The sequence below is a fragment of the Thalassophryne amazonica genome, chromosome 6 (assembly GCF_902500255.1).
Source record: "Thalassophryne amazonica chromosome 6, fThaAma1.1, whole genome shotgun sequence".
NCBI classification, from domain to species: domain Eukaryota; kingdom Metazoa; phylum Chordata; class Actinopteri; order Batrachoidiformes; family Batrachoididae; genus Thalassophryne; species Thalassophryne amazonica.
In genome coordinates this window covers 123,722,349-123,742,561 of record NC_047108.1, presented here as the reverse complement: position 1 = coordinate 123,742,561, position 20,213 = coordinate 123,722,349, and the positions used below count along the sequence as shown (strand labels likewise).

Below are 20,213 nucleotides of genomic sequence, written 5' to 3'. Positions count from 1 at the left end.
GTAGGAGGACAAAGGTTTTTCTCTTCAGGCCTGTTGAGTTTATTTAATTGATTTCATATAAGATAACTGAAAAACTAATTGATGACTTTATTTTTAGCACAGAAATGGTGTTTGGGGTCATGAAACAGCTGATTACATGTCACAGACAATCAGGATTTGCCACCAATTTCTTCCTTTAATCTCTTAAACATTATAGTTCTGGGAGTTCTATTGAAGTTGTTGAAGGATGGAGACACACAATACTTAGTAATTATAGTAGTTCCCCCTAGAGGCCAAAAGGCCCTCATTAGGGCTGCATTGTTGAGTAAAGGTTAATTAGATTGACACAGTTTTCTGAGGTTTTTTTTTTTTGTCTTTGTGAAAGTGGCATTGGTGCAGGGACACTCTTCTTGAATACACCTCATTTAGATATTACAAAGTTGTGGTTATTTTTATTTTGGTAAGCAACCTCAAAGACAGATTTTTGTGTATTCTATTAATCATACATGTCCCAGGAACAAGTGAATATACGAGGTCTGTTAGAAAAGTATCCGACCTTTTTATTTTTTTCAAAAACCTGATGGATTTGAATCACGTGTGCTTGCATGAGCCAACCTTGAACCTTCGTGTGCATGTGTGAATTTTTTCATGCCTGTCGATTGCGTCATTTCCTTGTACGCAGCCTTTTTTGTGAGGATGGGTGGAGTCTCGTCGTTTTTTCTTTGCAAGGAAATGGCGGAACGACTGGAGCAGCGCGACTGCATCAAATTTTGCCAGAAACTGGGCGACAGCCAGGTGGAAACCATTCGGATTATTCAGACGGCTTTTGGTGACGATCCTCTGGGCATCACACAGATTAAGGAGTGGTACAACCGGTTTAAAGACGGCTGTACAACGGTGGAGAGTGAGCCACGCTCCGGTTGGCCATCAACATGATGAAATGACCAGATCATTCCAAAGTGAATGCTGTGATGATGTGGGACCGTCGTGTGACTATCCGAAAAATTGCAGAAGAGGTGGACATCAGCACTTTTTCGGCACATTCCACTGTGACAGAAGATTTGGCCATGAAAAGAGTTGCAGCAAAATTCATGCCAGTGGCTTCGGCACAAAGCTGATGGCGGAACAAAAGCATCTTTGTGTTGAGGCCTCACAGGACATGCTGTGACATGCCCACCTTTTCCACAATTTCTCGTATAGTCACACAACTGAAAAGCCACCGAAAGCCGTCTGAGTAATCCGAATGGTTTCCACCTGGCTGTCGCCCAGTTTCTGACAAATTTTGATGCAGTTGCGCTGCTCCAGTCGTTCCGCCATTTTCCTTGCACAGAAAATCCAATGAGAGACTCCACCCATCCTCACACAAAGGATGCTTACAAGCAAATGACGCAATCGACAGGCGTGAAAAAATTCACGCATGCGCACGAAGGTTCAAGGTTTGCTCATGCAAGCACACGTGATTCAAATCCATCAGGTTTTAAAAAAAAATAAAAAGGACTGATACTTTTCTAACAGACCTCGTACACTACCAGTCAAAGGTTTGGACACACTTTGTGTCCAAACCTTTAACTGGCAGTGTAGGTCTTTAAAACAATTTTAAAGCTACAGTGTGTATGATTTTTAGGACCATTTATTAGCAGAAATGGAATGTAGCATTCATAACCATGTGTCCATTATTGTATAATTACCTGCAGAAAAGAATTTGTGTTTTCATTAGCTTAGAGGGAGTCCTTCATACCTACATGAGTGGGCCCCGTTGTGGATGGCGCCATGTTGCACCACCATGTATATACAGTAACCCAAGTAACTGTACTTGCTCCATTTTTTTTTTTTCCATTTTGAAGTGCAGTCAAAAGACTTAACAGTGTCTATTAGTTGCTGTTGCCAGATAACAAGCTTGAGAACCCTCATTTTTGTAATTAATTATAGTGAAGATAATTATAGTGGGCGATTTTAACATCCACACAGATGCTGAGAATGACAGCCTCAACACTGCATTTAATCTATTATTAGACTCTATTGGCTTTGCTCAAAAAGTAAATGAGTCCACCCACCACTTTAATCATATCTTAGATCTTGTTCTGACTTATGGTATGGAAATAGAAGACTTAACAGCATTCCCTGAAAACTCCCTTCTGTCTGATCATTTCTTAATAACATTTACATTTACTCTGATGGACTACCCAGCAGTGGGGAATAAGTTTCATTACACTAGAAGTCTTTCAGAAAGCGCTGTAACTAGGTTTAAGGATATGATTCCTTCTTTATGTTCTCTAATGCCATATACCAACACAGTGCAGAGTAGCTACCTAAACTCTGTAAGTGAGATAGAGTATCTCGTCAATAGTTTTACATCCTCATTGAAGACAACTATGGATGCTGTAGCTCCTCTGAAAAAGAGAGCTTTAAATCAGAAGTGCCTGACTCCGTGGTATAACTCACAAACTCGTAGCTTAAAGCAGATAACCCGTAAGTTGGAGAGGAAATGGCGTCTCACTAATTTAGAAGATCTTCACTTAGCCTGGAAAAAGAGTCTGTTGCTCTATAAAAAAGCCCTCCGTAAAGCTAGGACATCTTTCTACTCATCACTAATTGAAGAAAATAAGAACAACCCCAGGTTTCTTTTCAGCACTGTAGCCAGGCTGACAAAGAGTCAGAGCTCTATTGAGCTGAGTATTCCATTAACTTTAACTAGTAATGACTTCATGACTTTCTTTGCTAACAAAATTTTAACTATTAGAGAAAAAATTACTCATAACCATCCCAAAGACGTATCGTTGTCTTTGGCTGCTTTCAGTGATGCCGGTGTTTGGTTGGACTCTTTCTCTCCGATTGTTCTGTCTGAGTTGTTTTCATTAGTTACTTCATTCAAACCATCAACATGTTTATTAGACCCCATTCCTACCAGGCTGCTCAAGGAAGCCCTACCATTATTTAATGCTTCGATCTTAAATATGATCAATCTATCTTTGTTAGTTGGCTATGTACCACAGGCTTTTAAGGTGGCAGTAATTAAACCATTACTTAAAAAGCCATCACTTGACCCAGCTATCTTAGCTAATTATAGGCCAATCTCCAACCTTCCTTTTCTCTCAGAAATTCTTGAAAGGGTAGTTGTAAAACAGCTAACTGATCATTTGCAGAGGAATGGTCTATTTGAAGAGTTTCAGTCAGGTTTTAGAATTCATCATTGTACAGAAACAGCATTAGTGAAGGTTACAAATGATCTTCTTATGGCCTCGGACAATGGACTCATCTCTGTGCTTGTTCTGTTAGACCTCAGTGCTGCTTTTGATACTGTTGACCATAAAATTTTATTACAGAGATTAGAGCATGCCATAGGTATTAAAGGCACTGCGCTGCGGTGGTTTGAATCATATTTGTCTAATAGATTACAATTTGTTCATGTAAATGGGGAATCTTCTTCACAGACTAAAGTTAATTATGGAGTTCCACAAGGTTCTGTGCTAGGACCAATTTTATTCACTTTATACATGCTTCCCTTAGGCAGTATTATTAGACGGTATTGCTTAAATTTTCATTGTTACGCAGATGATACCCAGCTTTATCTATCCATGAAGCCAGAGGACACACACCAATTAGCTAAACTGCAGGATTGTCTTACAGACATAAAGACATGGATGACCTCTAATTTCCTGCTTTTAAACTCAAATAAAACTGAAGTTATTGTACTTGGCCCCACAAATCTTAGAAACATGGTGTCTAACCAGATCCTTACTCTGGATGGCATTACCCTGACCTCTAGTAATACTGTGAGAAATCTTGGAGTCATTTTCAATCAGGATATGTCATTCAAAGCGCATATTAAACAAATATGTAGGACTGCTTTTTTGCATTTACGCAATATCTCTAAAATCAGAAAGGTCTTGTCTCAGAGTGATGCTGAAAAACTAATTCATGCCTTTATTTCCTCTAGGCTGGACTATTGTAATTCATTATTATCAGGTTGTCCTAAAAGTTCCCTAAAAAGCCTTCAGTTAATTCAAAATGCTGCAGCTAGAGTACTGACGGGGACTAGAAGGAGAGAGCATATCTCACCCATATTGGCCTCTCTTCATTGGCTTCCTGTTAATTCTAGAATAGAATTTAAAATTCTTCTTCTTACTTATAAGGTTTTGAATAATCAGGTCCCATCTTACCTTAGGGACCTCGTAGTACCATATCACACCAATAGAGCGCTTCGCTCTCAGACTGCAGGCTTACTTGTAGTTCCTAGGGTTTGTAAGAGTAGAACGGGAGGCAGAGCCTTCAGCTTTCAGGCTCCTCTCCTGTGGAACCAGCTCCCAATTCAGATCAGGGAGACAGACACCCTCTCTGCTTTTAAGATTAGGCTTAAAACTTTCCTTTTTGCTAAAGCTTATAGTTAGGGCTGGATCAGGTGACCCTGAACCATCCCTTAGTTATGCTGCTATAGACGTAGACTGCTGGGGGGTTCCCATGATGCACTGTTTCTTTCTCTTTTTGCTCTGTATGCACCACTCTACATTTAATCATTAGTGATTGATCTCTGCTCCCCTCCACAGCATGTCTTTTTCCTGGTTCTCTCCCTCAGCCCCAACCAGTCCTAGCAGAAGACTGCCCCTCCCTGAGCCTGGTTCTGCTGGAGGTTTCTTCCTGTTAAAAGGGAGTTTTCCTTCCCACTGTAGCCAAGTGCTTGCTCACAGGGGGTCGTTTTGACCGTTGGGTTTTACATAATTATTGTATGGCCTTGCCTTACAATATAAAGCGCCTTGGGGCAACTGTTTGTTGTGATTTGGCGCTATATAAAAAATTGATTGATTGATTGATTGATTTTTGTAGAATGGGAGATCATACATATTGCCTAGCATGGGCAGCACGGTGGCTTAGTGGTTAGCACGATTCCCTCACAGCAAGAAGGTCATGGGATCAATTCCCGCGTGTGGCCTTTGTGTGTGGAATTTGCATGTTCTCCCCGTGTTTGCGTGGGTTTCCTCCGGGTGCTCTGGTTTCCTCCCACATCCAAAGACATGCAAGTTAGGCGAAGTGGAAACTTTAATAAGAGAAACTTTAATAAGCATAAGAGAGAATGCAAGCAAGCATGTGTTCCCTTTGCCAAAGAAGAAGAAGGAGGAGGGCAACAAAACTGTGATATCATAATGCAATCTGCAGCCTCACCACTACATGGCACTAAATCCCACATATTGTAGCATTTAATAACACACCTATAATGCTGATTTTTGATTCCTTCTATCAAACATGCATGTTCCATGACGGAAATTTTGTTCAGATGTATTTGGTTACTAATAATGTATGTTTCTCTCAGCGTAAGATGTGAGGATTATTGAGCCCTGGCAGAAGCGAGTTGTCAATACGCTTAAATTTAATTTAAAATGGAAAATGTAACTTTAATGTCCCATTTTTTTGTATGCAGTCTCAATATAGGTGTTGAACTAGATGACATATTACACTTTCCACTGTGAAGTGCTGGTCAAATCCCTTTAGTGCTTTAAACGTAAATTAGATAAATCAGCCAAGATTTACTGTATTTTGTCATTCACTTCCTATCTTATTGAATTCATTGTGCTGTAATTATTTGGACAAAGCATCAAACAGGATATAATTTCAGGCTCACAAATCAAATTATCATTAAAGCAGGAAAATGTTATCTTAAACGATAAGCTTCTTTTATGGAGCTGACAGCACTTTCACTTTATTCTCATTCATCTGTATATGCATTAAGGATTCAGGAAAGGTTTGATTGCAGTTAATGATAAAAAAAAAAAACTGAGGCACAAGTCATGGAATCATGCAGAAGTACTGCACAGCATCAGTGGAAAACTATTCAGCCATTTCTCAAAAGTCACTCCTTATTTCTTGATTTGCTGATGTCAGTTATTGTTTCACTTTAAATGTTTTAATTTTAATATTTTTCATTAAAAACATAATTACTGCTGGTTAGTAGACAGTTTTCCAGGGACACGGCTGTTCTTTTTCTAATGTCAAGTCCAAGGTATTGTGGCGACCAGAGGGGTCCAGTGATGCCGGTAACGCGTTACTGTAATCTAACCACTTTTTTAAATAATGAGCAATCTAACGCATTAATCTTTCCAAATCAGTAATCAGATTAAAGTTACTTCTCCAAGTCACTGTGCGTTACTGTTATTTTTGCATTGTGGGTCGATAGTAGCATTAAACTTGGTCCATGGGCAGGGGGTCGGGGTTCGACTGAACTGCCCACTTTAAGCGAGCTGTGAGCTTTTCATCCGCGGTTTTCTGCAGCAGCTACGACTCATCCTCACCTCTTAAAGCGCGGTGACAACAGCACACCTGCACTAAGCTTTACAAAGACATTTTTATGCTTTTTTTCTCCTTTATTTAGAATTCTGACCTGAGCTGCTCCGTATCTGCTCGCTAAAAACAGCTGATCCTCTGCGACGCGTCAACAATTAACACTATTTTCCACTCAAATGCACCTAAACTCTCTTTCTGAGGACCACATATTGTGAAAACGCAATAAAACATTCTTACCTGTAAATCTGGTCATGTTTTCTGCATAAATAACTGTTATCCATTCTTTGTGCTCAAACGCCAAAGCAGGGGTGAATCCAGATGGAATGGGGGCGTGGGGCAAGGATGTGCCCCCCCACAACACCCCTAGATTAAAGGCCCAGTTTTGAAGCCTTTTTTTTTTACTACAACTACTAATACTACTTATAATAATAATAATAATAATAATAATAATTTTGACAAGTAAAATGTTTAGAGAGAATTTAAATGTTAGAAAAATGTTACCAAGAATTTAATAGTTACATTTATAAACAATGTAGGTTAAAAATTGCAAGTTTTACTGTTACAGTGCTGTCAATAGTTAAATATGAGGTCAAGAAAGAGGTCTTTATTTTACTTTTTATAAAACAAGTATTTATTTTCATTGAAGTCAAGAAAGAGTGACTGTAAAGTGAGTTTTGGCAAAACAAGTATCAGTCATGTTGAGGTGGCAGAGGGTTGTTGTCGGCAACCGGGGGAAGTAACTAAAAAGTAACTAGTAATCTAACTTAGTTACTTTTACAATTGAGTAATCAGTAAAGTAACTAAGTTACTTTTTCAAGGAGTAATCAGTAATTGGATTACTTTTTCAAAGTAACTGTGGCAACACTGGAGGGGGCGCACACTTTGACCTGGTACTGGTGGAAAGGCTTTCTGGAAAAATGAGCAGTAACTTCAGAAAGCCCACATGAGGAGTATCACTTGTTTTGTGTGCGAATATCTGTTGTGACATTTTGGCCGTGTGTCACATTTCTCCGTGCATGATCCAGCACACATGGCTCATTGTTTAGGACTTCTGCTACTGGTGGAGACTAATGGGTACGCCCACATTTTACCTGGCCACACCACATACTGTACTGTAGATGGCTACTTTTGAGAAGTGGAGATGAACTGGTTCTCTGCCTGGAGCCAAGAGAGTTCCCGAGTGAAGACAATGTTGGCACCAAGTGCATGCTCCCAGACCTGACTTGACTTGACTTGACCTTACTTTGTGGATTTCACAGTGGAATAACAGATGGGAAGGTACAAGAGAGAGACGGGGTGGATACTGTTTATAAATAAATTTGTTGACTAATGTTCAGTTTTGTTCCTCAAAGTAATGTAAGACCAAAAATAAATTACAACAATGGCTGTGTTTTTGTTTTGGTTTTTTTTGTAGAAGGAACACGTGAGGTACATCTGGCACTACCAGTACTTAAGCTGGCCAGACCACGGCGTACCCAACGAGCCCGGCGGTGTCCTCAGTTTCCTCGAGCAGGTCAACCGCACCCAGAGTGCTATTCCAGACACTGGACCTATCGTCGTCCACTGCAGGTAAGAAGGACACTGTTTTACATATGGGTAGCTCAGCCTTTGCATGACAGACAGTATGAAGGGAATCATTTGAGAAATTCAAAATGCTAACAATGCTGCAAGAGCTATCAGAAAAACTATTAAAATCCCATTTTGCTGGCACCTTTGTGTAAACACCTGCCTGCATATAAAAGTGTTGAGTAACTTGATTTCTATTATTGTGCTTCTCCGTCTGCCTACAACCTTAAAATGTGACTTCATGTAGTAATTATTTCTGTGTGTATGGTTTCAACCGGGGCCCACATGGGGCCACTGTGTGTAAAGTTCAGGATGTTACCTTTTCTACGGTTGTACTTCTGACTCAGGCAAACTAACACAGCAGTGTGTACATGTACTTTGTGTTGCTCAAGTGTTTTATTGCATTTGTAGCAAACTAAACATAAAAGTTGTCCTTAAATACCACATGAACATTATTTGGTTTGCTTTGTCAGTTGAGTATTTTCCGAGGAAGCGTGTCGGTAAAAACGCAGCACAAACTACTTTGGCTTTGAAAGGGGCATGCTGGTTTTGTTTCGCTGACATTACGTAGGTGCTACTTGTTTTTTACTGTGTATGAAGCAGTTTGAACGGTATGCTGCTCAGATTTTTCTGTTTCACAAATCAGAATCAAACTTATTGCTAAGTAAGTTCTCACAGACAAGGAATTTGATCTGGTGTCACTGGTGCATAAACAACAATAAAAGAAAAGGAAAAAAATGCTTCTGTAAGAGGTAAAGGAGTCAAATAGACAATTAAGCAAATAGGCAAAACTATGTTCACTGTCAAATATAACATAGTGGAAAGGGACTGTGCAAAGGTATGCAGATGTACAGTCCCTTTCAGTGCAGGGATGATCAGTCTGGGCTCTTACAAATAAGACAATCTGTGCATCTTTGGCTGCTTATTCTCTGCTGGGTCTTGGGGTATGTTGCCGTCTGCATACACTGGGTGGAAGCAGGGTACAACAGACTGGATGGGTGGACTTTTCATCTTAGGACATTCCAGTCAAGGATCTTCCAGTGATGAACGTTTCAGCCTACGACTAGAAATCTGTGTACATTAGAATCTCAGTACTTTGGGGAAGGTACGATTCCATTTCTGTTAAAACAAAGGGTTAGGGTGACAAAGATGTGATTTCTGGCTCAAACATCCCCATTTTTCTTTCTTTTTTTTTTTGGTGTTTGGGGGGTGGGGGGGGGTATAATATTGTAGTCTAGATTGTCCATTGCTGAAATGTCCTAGACTCACCAGACTGGGCATATTGATGTATTTTTTTTCTGTTGGGGTGCCCAAATTTATGCACCTGCCTAATTTTTTTTTAATGAATTATTGCACACTTTCTGTAAATCCTATAAACTTCATTTCACTTCTCAAATATCACTGTTTGTCTGCTATATGATATTTTTAACTGAAATTTCTGATCCAGACAACCAATGATTTATAAAGGAAAATCATGGAAATTATCAGGGGTGCCCAAACTTTTACATACAATTCTCACTGTCTGTCTGTCTGTCTGTCTGTCTGTCTGTCTACAAATTAACATCACTTGCTTGGTCTGTACTGGCAGTCAGTTAATAATCCTTTATTACGGCTCTTGTTCACATTTCACGAACCTGGTTTCAAAACTATGCTTTTAAATCTGCTTTTATGCATGATTAGTGGGGTCAAACTTGTGAGTGAATGAGTAACCTTTGCATAACCCATCAATACGGAGCATGCAAACTGCAAAAAAACCTGATGTGATAGTGGAAATCTGAGCTCTGATTCAGATTCAGCACCCCAAAATTACCCTAAATCTCAGTCCATGCAAGATTTTTTTTTGGCCAATGTAATCAGAGGAACACTGTGTTCCCTTAATTATTTTCAGCAGTGTACTTACAGCTACATGGTGTTCAATTTGATGCGCACATCTGATTTCATTGTGTTTAGCAGTTAAACTTGTATAACTTTTGTTCCTGCAGCGCTGGTATCGGCAGGACTGGTACCATTATTGTTATTGACATCCTCATCGACATTATTAATCGCCAAGGTAGGACAGTGAAAAATTTGAAACAATAGATTTGTTTTTTGTTTTAAAATATACACATTTAGCATTACTTTCGTTGCTGTGCTAAACTCTGGCTGTTCCCTAGGACTAGATTGTGACATCGACATCCCTAAGACCATCCAGAGAGTACGGCAGCAGAGGTCGGGCATGGTGCAGACAGAGGCCCAGTATAAGTTCATCTACATGGCTGTGCAGCAGTACATAGACACAGCTCAAAAGAGACTAGAAGAGGAGCAGGTACGCATCAGAAGACCAAATCAGAATTGTCTCTGAAAGACGAAGCAGCAGGCATAAGATAAATGTAATGTCAAGTATGAGTTTGATAGTACTGAAACTTTGACCTATTTATGGAAGACCTGTCTGTGAGGATAATCTATAGTTCTATGAACGTGCTGATCAATGAGTTTCAGAAAGTAGATGCGACACTGACCTGTGTGTTTATGTAGGGAACCTGTGTGGTAACTGCTTTACTAAGCTTCCAGTGATGGATGTAGGTCCACGGCTGAAGGTCACCTGCTGGGACTGTTTGCAGTTAACTCTCGAGGCCTCATGTATAACTGCTGTGTACACACAGAAGCGAGGTTAATGCGTACACCACTTCATTCAGAAAAGTTCAAATTTAAAAACAAACTCTGGCCTCCTGTATGTGACCTGTGCGTCCAAATATTTTGATGGTAGTAGAAGTGATGCCAATGATTAACTGCATTTTTTTTTTTTTGTGCACGGTTTTATTTTATTTCATGTCACATGACCAGTTCATCATTTACCAGTAAGCAATGCAAGCCAACATTGCCGTAATTATTGTTACTATAATTTACTGTTACAACACCAAAATGGCACACAGTGGTTATAAATTAACCCTGTAATGTCTTTGTTTTTGTCTGAGTTTTTCCTTATTGGTCATATGACTTAAAAAGGTACTATAATGGAAACTGCATGTGATTTCTTTATTCTATTTTATGTTGCAAAAAAAAATAAGATGTTCCTGGAAAAGTGCTTGCGTGGGGGCTCTGAAGAAAAAAGGTTGGGAACCACTGAACCATCACCTCCATGAATTGATATTGATTAAATAAAGTTCCTGGAAGCAATAATAAAATATACTAGTAACAGGCTGAATAGTTTTCTACCCAGTCATGAAAAAAGCAGAATTTTAAGGTATGACTTTCATTCTGCCAGATGCCCTCATCCCCTTAAGTCTAGCCTTCATTTGTAAATTTGGTGACAGGTTCTGTGTGCTGTGAACTGTCTGCCATCTTTGTTTAAAAAGTAAGCTTACTCACAAAACATGAATGTTCCAGTCTCTTAAATTCTCCAGTTTAATTCAGTTATTGGTTGAGATTTGGTTCCTGATGGCTATTGGTCTCTAGTCTCCGGGGAGTTGCTCTGAAGAAAAGTGGACACACTCAGTGTTGGAAGGTCCTCATTTAGGATTTGGTCTTGGTCATTTGAGTTGGGTGCACACATTTTCAAATGCAAAAGGCAATGAAAGATAAAGGCTTCAGATAATGCTTGGTGCGCATCTCTACAGTATACCATTGGTTCCCAACCCTGGTCCTCGGGGATTTCCTGACCCGCACATTTTCCATGTCTCCCTGCTCTGCCAAAAGCTGGTGAGTTCAGTCAGGTGTGCTAAGCCAATCAAGAACTAATGGACACCTTACTGAGCAAATCTGCTTTTGGCAGGTGACTGAAAGATGGAAAATGTGGAGGTTGGGCGATCTCGCAACAAAGCTCTGAGATCAGTGCATGTCGGTACAAAGTATTACAGTTGGCCTTCTTTCCTGATTCATGCATAGTTTAGTCGACGAAGCCCCATGACTAAATTCAGTCTGCTTCATTTCATCCTGTTACTTTACAGAGGAATAAGAGCAAAGAGAGGGAGTACTCCAACATCAAATATCCTCCAATGACAAACTCCAGGTCGAAACCCAACATGGTGTCCTCACGCTCTTCTTCTGTGTAAGTACAACGCGTCATGAGGGTTATTAAAATGTGAGAGTTACATAGAATCACAGCTGAATAAAAAAGATGTGGTGATTTATGTTCGGTTTTATAAGTGAATATTTCCTGTTTTTGTGCAGGATGACAAACGACGACTCGAGTGTGTATGAAAACATAAACTTTAAAAGTCCTCAGACGTCTTTTAGCAGTAACACCAGGAGGTAAACGCAGCACTGTGGATGTCCACGTGTCTCTGACAGCCTCTCTGTGAGTTCTGCTTCACTTCCTTTCTGCATGCATTTAGGTCCATATACAGTCGGGCATTGACCAACGTTTTGTTGTCCCTCACAGCTACTTAAATTAAATCAAAGCTGCGCACTTCTATTTTTTTTTTTTATTGCTGTCAGCTCCGATACCTTTTAATTTTGCGATTGGTGGCTTTAATGTAAGACCTTTGTCAGTGAACGCAGACTGTATATGTGAGCCGAGCTGTGCTTTGTGTGTTTGTTGTTGTGCTGAGACAGAACATGATCATTTGGACTTGAAACTTTTTGTTGGATATTTCTGTGGATACATAATCAAATCCCAGTGGCTGGAAAAGCTTTCTCTGGATGTACAGTAGTGTTCAGAATAATAATAGTGCTATGTGAGTATATTTCTTATTGTTACATGGGAAACAAGGTACCAGTAGATTCAGTAGATTCTCACAAATCCAACAAGACCAAGCATTCATGATATGCACACTCTTAAGGCTATGAAATTGGGCTATTAGTAAAAAAAAAAAAAAAGTAGAAAAGGCGGTGTTCACAATAATAGTAGTGTGGCATTCAGTCAGTGAGTTCGTCAGTTTTGTGGAACAAACAGGTGTGAATCAGGTGTCCCCTATTTAAGGATGAAGCCAGCACCTGTTGAACATGCTTTTCTCTTTGAAAGCCTGAGGAAAATGGGACGTTCAAGACATTGTTCAGAAGAACAGCATAGTTTGATTAAAAAGCTGATTGGAGACGGGAAAACGTATACACAGGTGCAAATAATTATAGGCTGTTCATCTACAATGATCTCCATTGCTTTAAAATGGACAAAAAAAACAACAGAGACACGTGGAAGAAAACAGAAAACAACCATCAAAATGGATAGAAGAATAACCAGAATGGCAAAGGCTCACCCATTGATCAGCTCCAGGATGATCAAAGACAGTCTGGAGTTACCTGTAAGTGCTGTGACAGTTAGAAGACGCCTGTGTGAAGCTAATTTATTTGCAAGAATCCCCCGCAAAGTCCCTCTGTTAAATAAAAGACATGTGCAGAAGAGGTTACAATTTGCCAACGAACACATCAACTGGCCTAAAGAGAAATGGAGGAATATTTTGTGGACTGATGAGAGTAAAATTCTTCTTTGGGTCCAAGGGCTGCAGACAGTTTGTGAGACGACCCCCAAACTCTGAATTCAAGCCACAGTTCACAGTGAAGACAGTGAAGCATGGTGGTGCAAGCATCATGATATGGGCATGTCCCTCCTACTATGGTGTTGGGCCTATATATCGCATACCAGGTATCATGGATCAGTTTGGATATGTCAAAATACTTGAAGAGGCAGTGGTGGCACAGATAACCAAAAAATTTACTTTGATAACAGATAATCAGATAACTGAAAAGTTATCTTTGATAAAGATAAAATGATAAACCACCCAAAAATGTATCGGAAGTTACAGATAACCGATAACTAATAAATTCCAATATTGTCTCTGGTACATTTGTAACCACTAATAAACTGAATTGGAGTTTTAACAGCACAATAGTTTCTAGTAATATTAAAAGTGACAACAGACCCAAACAATAAGGCCACACTTTTGTCTTTGAACATCCTGCCCCCTGCTGGCAGCTCTTGTTTATTACACAGCTTCCAGCACAGAGGCACCCTGAGAGCAGACATAAAGCCCAGCTCTCTATCAATCACAACGCTCCGGTCAGGCGGAGGTCTTGGAAATAGTCATGCTGATTATGGTTTTGATTTATAAATAACATTAATACCAATAGAATTACTCCATTAATGTCAATTCTGTCATTTGTACAAAGTTAAAATATAACATATATCTTTTAATGTTGAATAATGCACTAATTCTGAGGTTTTGTAACAGACAGATCGCAAAGGATTCTGGGTAAAAGTGCCTCTGCTAAACACTGATTGGTTCATTCATTATGTAAACCAACACGTTAATGTGATGTGTGTTGGTGTTTACAGATAAATGTGTTTTTGTAAAATATTACATTTTTTATTTGTAAAAACAGGCATTTTTACGGAGCCCTGGAAGTGTCATTGCAAAATGTTTTGCATGTGGAGAGAATGTGCGCTCATTTTATTATATTGTGCCGTGCACACGTTTGATGTTGTAAAATGTGCACTCAATTTTGTTTTGACACATAAATGTTGGCTTTACACTGTGCGAGTTTTGGCCCTTTTTAGGATGATTTTTCATTCGTGCGAGAATTTGTTTGGACTGAGTTTCAGGTTAATCGCGCGTCCTGCATCGTGTAGTGTAAATGGAGTAACAAGCTGCGTTTAACATCTCACGACCACCTCCTGATCGCCGATCATATGGTCGAATGAAAATCAAACCTTTTGATGTTATTCTGGTCGGCCGTCGTGAGGGTATCCTGCTGCTGAAGAGCTACAAGCGTCCAACCACTCGCACTGTGCATGTGCAAACACCGCAGAGCTGTCTTGTAATTTTTTTGTTGTTGTTTTGTTTTTAAACTTAATTTGTAAAAAAAAAAAAAAAAAAAAAAAAAAAGCCATTTGCAAAGCCAAAAGTTGATTTGACAATCATCTGATATAACCAGGGTCAAAATAAATAGAACACTGCCATCTACTGGTGCCCAGATGCTTAGTACTTAGGGCAAATACTGCCATGAACACTACTGGCCAGTAGATGGCAGCAGAGGCCTGAAAACCTTGCCAAAACAAAATCCCAGATAATCCGTGTCTGCTACATTTAAGATGCGTGGAATTTAACAAAGGCAAATACAATAACGTCTGTAAACCCAGAGAATATATTCACAAGAGTTTTAGGCACTAGAGTTTAATGTTGCTGTCCGTAGAGCCTGAAGAGTGTGTCTGAAATGCATTTGTCCTGTCGTGAACATACTGAGATTACCCTATCCTACCCATAATGCACTGCTGGGCACAGCATGTGCTCACTAAAACCTTAAAATTAGCACATTACTTAAAACTAAAACATATATCTGATATTTTCACTTTATAAAACGTCAGACATGACAGTAATTTTAAATAACTTGTCCAACATTAGTTTGGTTAAAATTTGAACCATAAGTTAAAAATGTATGCCTCTGGATGACTTGGGTGATATTGCCAGCATATCAGTATGGTGTTAAAGTAAATTATTATTATTTTTTTTTTTTTTTTTTGTGATACCAGTTCTCTTTTGCCTGCAGAGGATAGAGTTGTTTCTTATGGAAGCAGCTGTCTTGTGTTTGCAGAGTGTAGGACTATGCATCTGTTAGGAAACTTTTAACAGGTAGGTGCTCAACTAATTTTAAATTAATTTTTAAAAGTGTTTGTCACTGTTCATCTTTGTTTACTATGTTATCTGTCTAAACGTTATCGGACAAAAATGTATCGGAAGATAATTAGTCCGATAATGGTTTTTAAAGTTGCCTAAAAAGATAATCTCATAATGAAAACATTATCTTCGATAATTATGTTATCAGATTATCGGAACTGTGCCCACAGTAGATGCCAGTCCATCACAGATTACGTCCCCTGCCCATTTACAGCTGGGTGGACTGGGACAATACAGGTGAAGTGTTTTGTCCACAGACACAGGTAGCATGACCAGGAATCAAACCCAGGTCTGCAGATGGGTAGCCCAACTCTTAATCCTACTGAGGAGTGTTGGTACCAAATTTGAGAAATATTAATCGAACTGATTTCAGAAAACTCATCGGACTGTGCACTGCGCGTGAAGCTCAACAACATTAGTCCTGTGGATGTTGATCGATTTGGAGCTTTGCTGCATCAAATTTTTCCAGAAACTGTGAGAGACAGCCAGGTGGAAACCATTCTGAAGATTCAGACAGCTTTCAGGGATGATTCTATGGGGATCACACAGATTAAGGAGTGTTACAACCGGTTTAAAGACGGCGCACAATGGCGGAGCGGCGATCGACAGGCTGAAACAACCAGATCATTTCCAAACTGAACGCTGTGTTGATCCGGGACATCGTCTGACTACTACAGAAATGGCAGAAGAGGTGGACATATCACTTTTTCGGCACATTCCACTGTTACGGGAGTTTTTGTCATGAAAAGATGTGCGGAGGAATTCGCGCATTGGGATGGAGCCGCTAATGGCGCGGGACAAAAAGCAATGCCGTGATGAAGCCTCACAGGACATGTTGTGGCATGCCCAGCTCGTCCACGATTTCTTGGATAGTCACACGACTGAAAAGCCACCGAAAGCCGTCTGAATCTTCCGAATGGTGCTAGAGCTGGGCATGTTATAACATGTCCTGTGAGACCAACACGGAGGTGCTTTTGTCCCGCGCCATTAGCAGCTCCGTGGCGAATTCCTCCGCTCCTCTTTCCATGACAAAAACTCCTGTAACAGTGAAATGTGCCGAAAAAGTGCTATGTCCACCTCTTCTGCCATTTCTGTAGTAGTCAGACGACGTCCCGGATCAACACAGCGTTCAGTTTGGAAATGATCTGGTTGTTTCAGCCTGTCGATCGCCGCTCGGAGCGTGGCGCGCCCTCTGCCATTGTGCACCGTCTTTAAACCGGTTGTAACACTCCTTAATCTGTGTGATCCCCATAGAATCGTCCCTGAAAGCTGTCTGAATCTTCCGAATGGTTTCCACCTGGCTGTCTCTCACAGTTTCTGGAAAAATTTGATGCAGCAAAGCTCCAAATCATTCAGACATTTTCCTCACAATAAAAAAAACGACGAGGGGGGTGGACCACTGCTCACTCAAAGCGTGCTCACAGGCGAATGACGCAACCGATAGGCGTGAAAAAAACTCACGCATGCGCACGAAGGTTCAAGCTTGGCTGATGCAATCACACATGATTCAAATCCATATAGTTTTTGCAAAAAATAAAAAGGTCGGTTAGTTTTCTAACAGACCTTGTACATCAGGTTTCAAAACATGGCATCACTAATTTGTAATACCAATGAAATGTTTGGGTGTCACCACCACATGCTGTATCCACTCTGTCAGGTTTTACTTTCCCATTTTGTTGTACAACCCCAATTCCAGTGAAGTTGGGATGTTGTGTAAAATGTAAATAAAACAGAATACAATGATTTTCAAATCCTGTTCAATCTATATTCAATTGAATACACCACAAAAACAAGATATTTAATGTTCAAACTGATAAACTTTATTGTTTTTGTGCAAATATTTGCTCATGTTGAATTGGATGCCTGCAACGCGTTTCAAAAAAAGCTGGGACAGTGGCAACAAAAGACTGGGAAAGTTGATGAATGCTCAGAGAACACCTGTTTGGAACATTCCACAGGTGAACAGGTTAATTGGAAACAGGTGAGTGTGATGATTGGGTATAAAAGGAGCATCCCCAAAAGGCTCAGCCATTCACAAGCAAAGATGGGGCGAGGATCACCACTTTGTGAACAACTGCATGAAAAAATAGTCCAACAGTTTAAGAACAATGTTTCTCAATGTTCAATTGCAAGGAATTTATAGGTTGAAGAGGATTTGCAAATAATTGTATTCTGTTTTTATTTACATTTTTACACAACGTCCCAACTTCACTGGAATTGGGGTTGTATGTTTCATCCTGTATTTGACCATGTGGTGGGTCTCATGTTTTTTCTCACTGTTGTTTGCATAACTTGTAAGTTAGTGAACACAGATGCCTTTTGGTGGAGCACACAGAGAAGCACACGGTGTGCCCAGTATTCAGCAGGTAGCAAATGGTAAATGGACTGCATTTATATAGCGCTTTTCCATCTGTATCAGACGCTCAAAGCGCTTTACAATTATGCCTCACATTCACCCCGATGTCACTTTGCTGCCATACAAGACACTCACTACACACCGGGAGCAATAGGGGATTAAAGACTTTGCCCAAGGGCCCTTTGTGATTTTCCAGTCAGGCGGGAATTTGACCCCATGATCTTCTGTACTCAAGCCCAACACCGTAGCAGACCCCTTCAGTAGCAGACAAACCACAACTTTTTCTAATTTACCATCATGCATTCAGCATCCATTAACCATCCAGCAGGTGGCAGATTCTTGAAAGGGTAGTTGTAAAACAGCTAACTGATCATCTGCAGAGGAATGGTCTATTTGAAGAGTTTCAGTCAGGTTTTAGAATTCATCATAGTACAGAAACAGCATTAGTGAAGGTTACAAATGATCTTCTTATGGCCTCAGATAGTGGACTCTGTGCTTGTTCTGTTAGACCTCAGTGCTGCTTTTCATACTGTTGACCATAAAATTTTATTACAGAGATTAGAGCATGCCGTAGGTATTAAAGGCACTGCGCTGCGGTGGTTTGAATCATATTTATCTAATAGATTACAATTTGTTCATGTAAATGGGGATTCATCTGAACTCAATTTTCAGACCTCTAGTAATACTGTGAGAAATCTTGGAGTCATTTTTGATCAGGATATGTCATTCAGTGCGCATGTTCAATCAATCAATCAATTTTTTTATATAGCGCCAAATCACAACAAACAGTTGCCCCAAGGCGCTTTATATTGTAAGGCAAGGCCATACAATAATTATGTAAAACCCCAACGGTCAAAACGACCCCCTGTGAGCAAGCACTTGGCTACAGTGGAAGGAAAAACTCCCTTTTAACAGGAAGAAACCTCCAGCAGAACCAGGCTTAGGGAGGGGCAGTCTTCTGCTGGGACTGGTTGGGGCTGAGGGAGAGCACCAGGAAAAAGACATGCTGTGGAGGGGAGCAGAGATCAATCACTAATGATTAAATGCAGAGTGGTGCATACAGAGCAAAAAGAGAAAGAAACAGTGCATCATGGGAACCCCCCAGCAGTCTACATCTATAGCAGCATAACTAAGGGATGGTTCAGGGTCACCTGATCCAGCCCTAACTATAAGCTTTAGCAAAAGGAAAGTTTTAAGCTAATCTTAAAAGTAGAGAGGGTGTCTGTCTCCCTGATCTGAATTGGGAGCTGGTTCCACAGGAGAGGGGCCTGAAAGCTGAAGGCTCTGCCTCCCATTCTACTCTTACAAACCCTAGGAACTACAAGTAAGCCTGCAGTCTGAGAGCGAAGCGCTCTATTGGGGTGATATGGTACTACGAGGTCCCTAAGATAAGATGGGACCTGATTATTCAAACCTTATAAGTAAGAAGAAGAATTTTAAATTCTATTCTAGAATTAACCGGAAGCCAATGAAGAGAGGCCAATAGGGGTGGATATGCTCTCTCCTTCTAGTCCCCGTCAGTACTCTAGCTGCAGCATTTGAATTAACTGAAGGCTTTTTAGGGAACTTTAGGACAACCTGATAATAATGAATTACAATAGTCCAGCCTAGAGGAAATAAATGCTATGAATTAGTTTTTCAGCATCACTCTGAGACAAGACCTTTCTGATTTTAGAGATATTGCGTAAATGCAAAAAAGCAGTCCTACATATTGTGTTAATATGCGCTTTGAATGACATATCCTGATCAAAAATGACTCCAAGATTTCTCACAGTATTACTAGAGGTCAGGGTAATGCCATCCAGAGTAAGATCTGGTTAGACACCATGTTCTAAGATTTGTGGGGCTCAGTTTTATCTGAGTTTAAAAGCAGGAAATTAGAGGTCATCCATGTCTTTATGTCTGTAAGACAATCCTGCAGTTTAGCTAATTGGTGTGTGTCCTCTGGCTTCATGGATAGATAAAGCTGGGTATCATCTGCGTAACAATGAAAATTTAAGCAATACCGTCTAATAATACTGCCTAAGGGAAGCATGTATAAAGTGAATAAAATTGGTCCTAGCACAGAACCTTGTGGAACTCCATAATTAACTTTAGTCTGTGAAGAAGATTCCCCATTTACATGAACAAATTGTAATCTATTAGACAAATATGATTCAAACCACTGCAGCGCAGTGCCTTTAATACCTATGGCATGCTCTAATCTCTGTAATAAAATTTTATGGTCAACAGTATCAAAGCAGCACTGAGGTCTAACAGAAACAAGCACAGAGATGAGTCCACTGTCCGAGGCCATAAGAAGATCATTTGTAACCTTCACTAATGCTGTTTCTGTACTATGATGAATTCTAAAACCTGACTGAAACTCTTCAAATAGACCATTCCTCTGCAGATGATCAGTTAGCTGTTTTACAACTACCCTTTCAAGAATTTTTGAGAGAAAAGGAAGG

The 20,213-nt window shown here is 40.0% G+C and overlaps 1 protein-coding gene across 5 annotated transcripts in view; it reads left to right on the top strand.

Moving 5' to 3' along the window:
- The window catches only part of ptpn11b (protein tyrosine phosphatase non-receptor type 11b), a 122,209-nt gene that overhangs the window by 99,344 nt on the left and 2,652 nt on the right, over window positions 1-20,213 (top strand). For 3 of the 5 annotated variants that reach the window (XM_034173354.1, XM_034173351.1, XM_034173353.1), the window contains exons 11-15: window positions 7,667-7,821; window positions 9,801-9,868; window positions 9,972-10,123; window positions 11,745-11,845; window positions 11,968-12,094. In XM_034173354.1, the coding sequence (XP_034029245.1) occupies window positions 7,667-7,821; window positions 9,801-9,868; window positions 9,972-10,123; window positions 11,745-11,845; window positions 11,968-12,052 (561 nt within the window). In that variant the 3' untranslated portion in view covers window positions 12,053-12,094. The remainder of the gene's footprint in view (window positions 1-7,666; window positions 7,822-9,800; window positions 9,869-9,971; window positions 10,124-11,744; window positions 11,846-11,967; window positions 12,095-20,213) is intronic. The other 2 variants (XM_034173350.1, XM_034173349.1) reach the window with 1 other exon arrangement.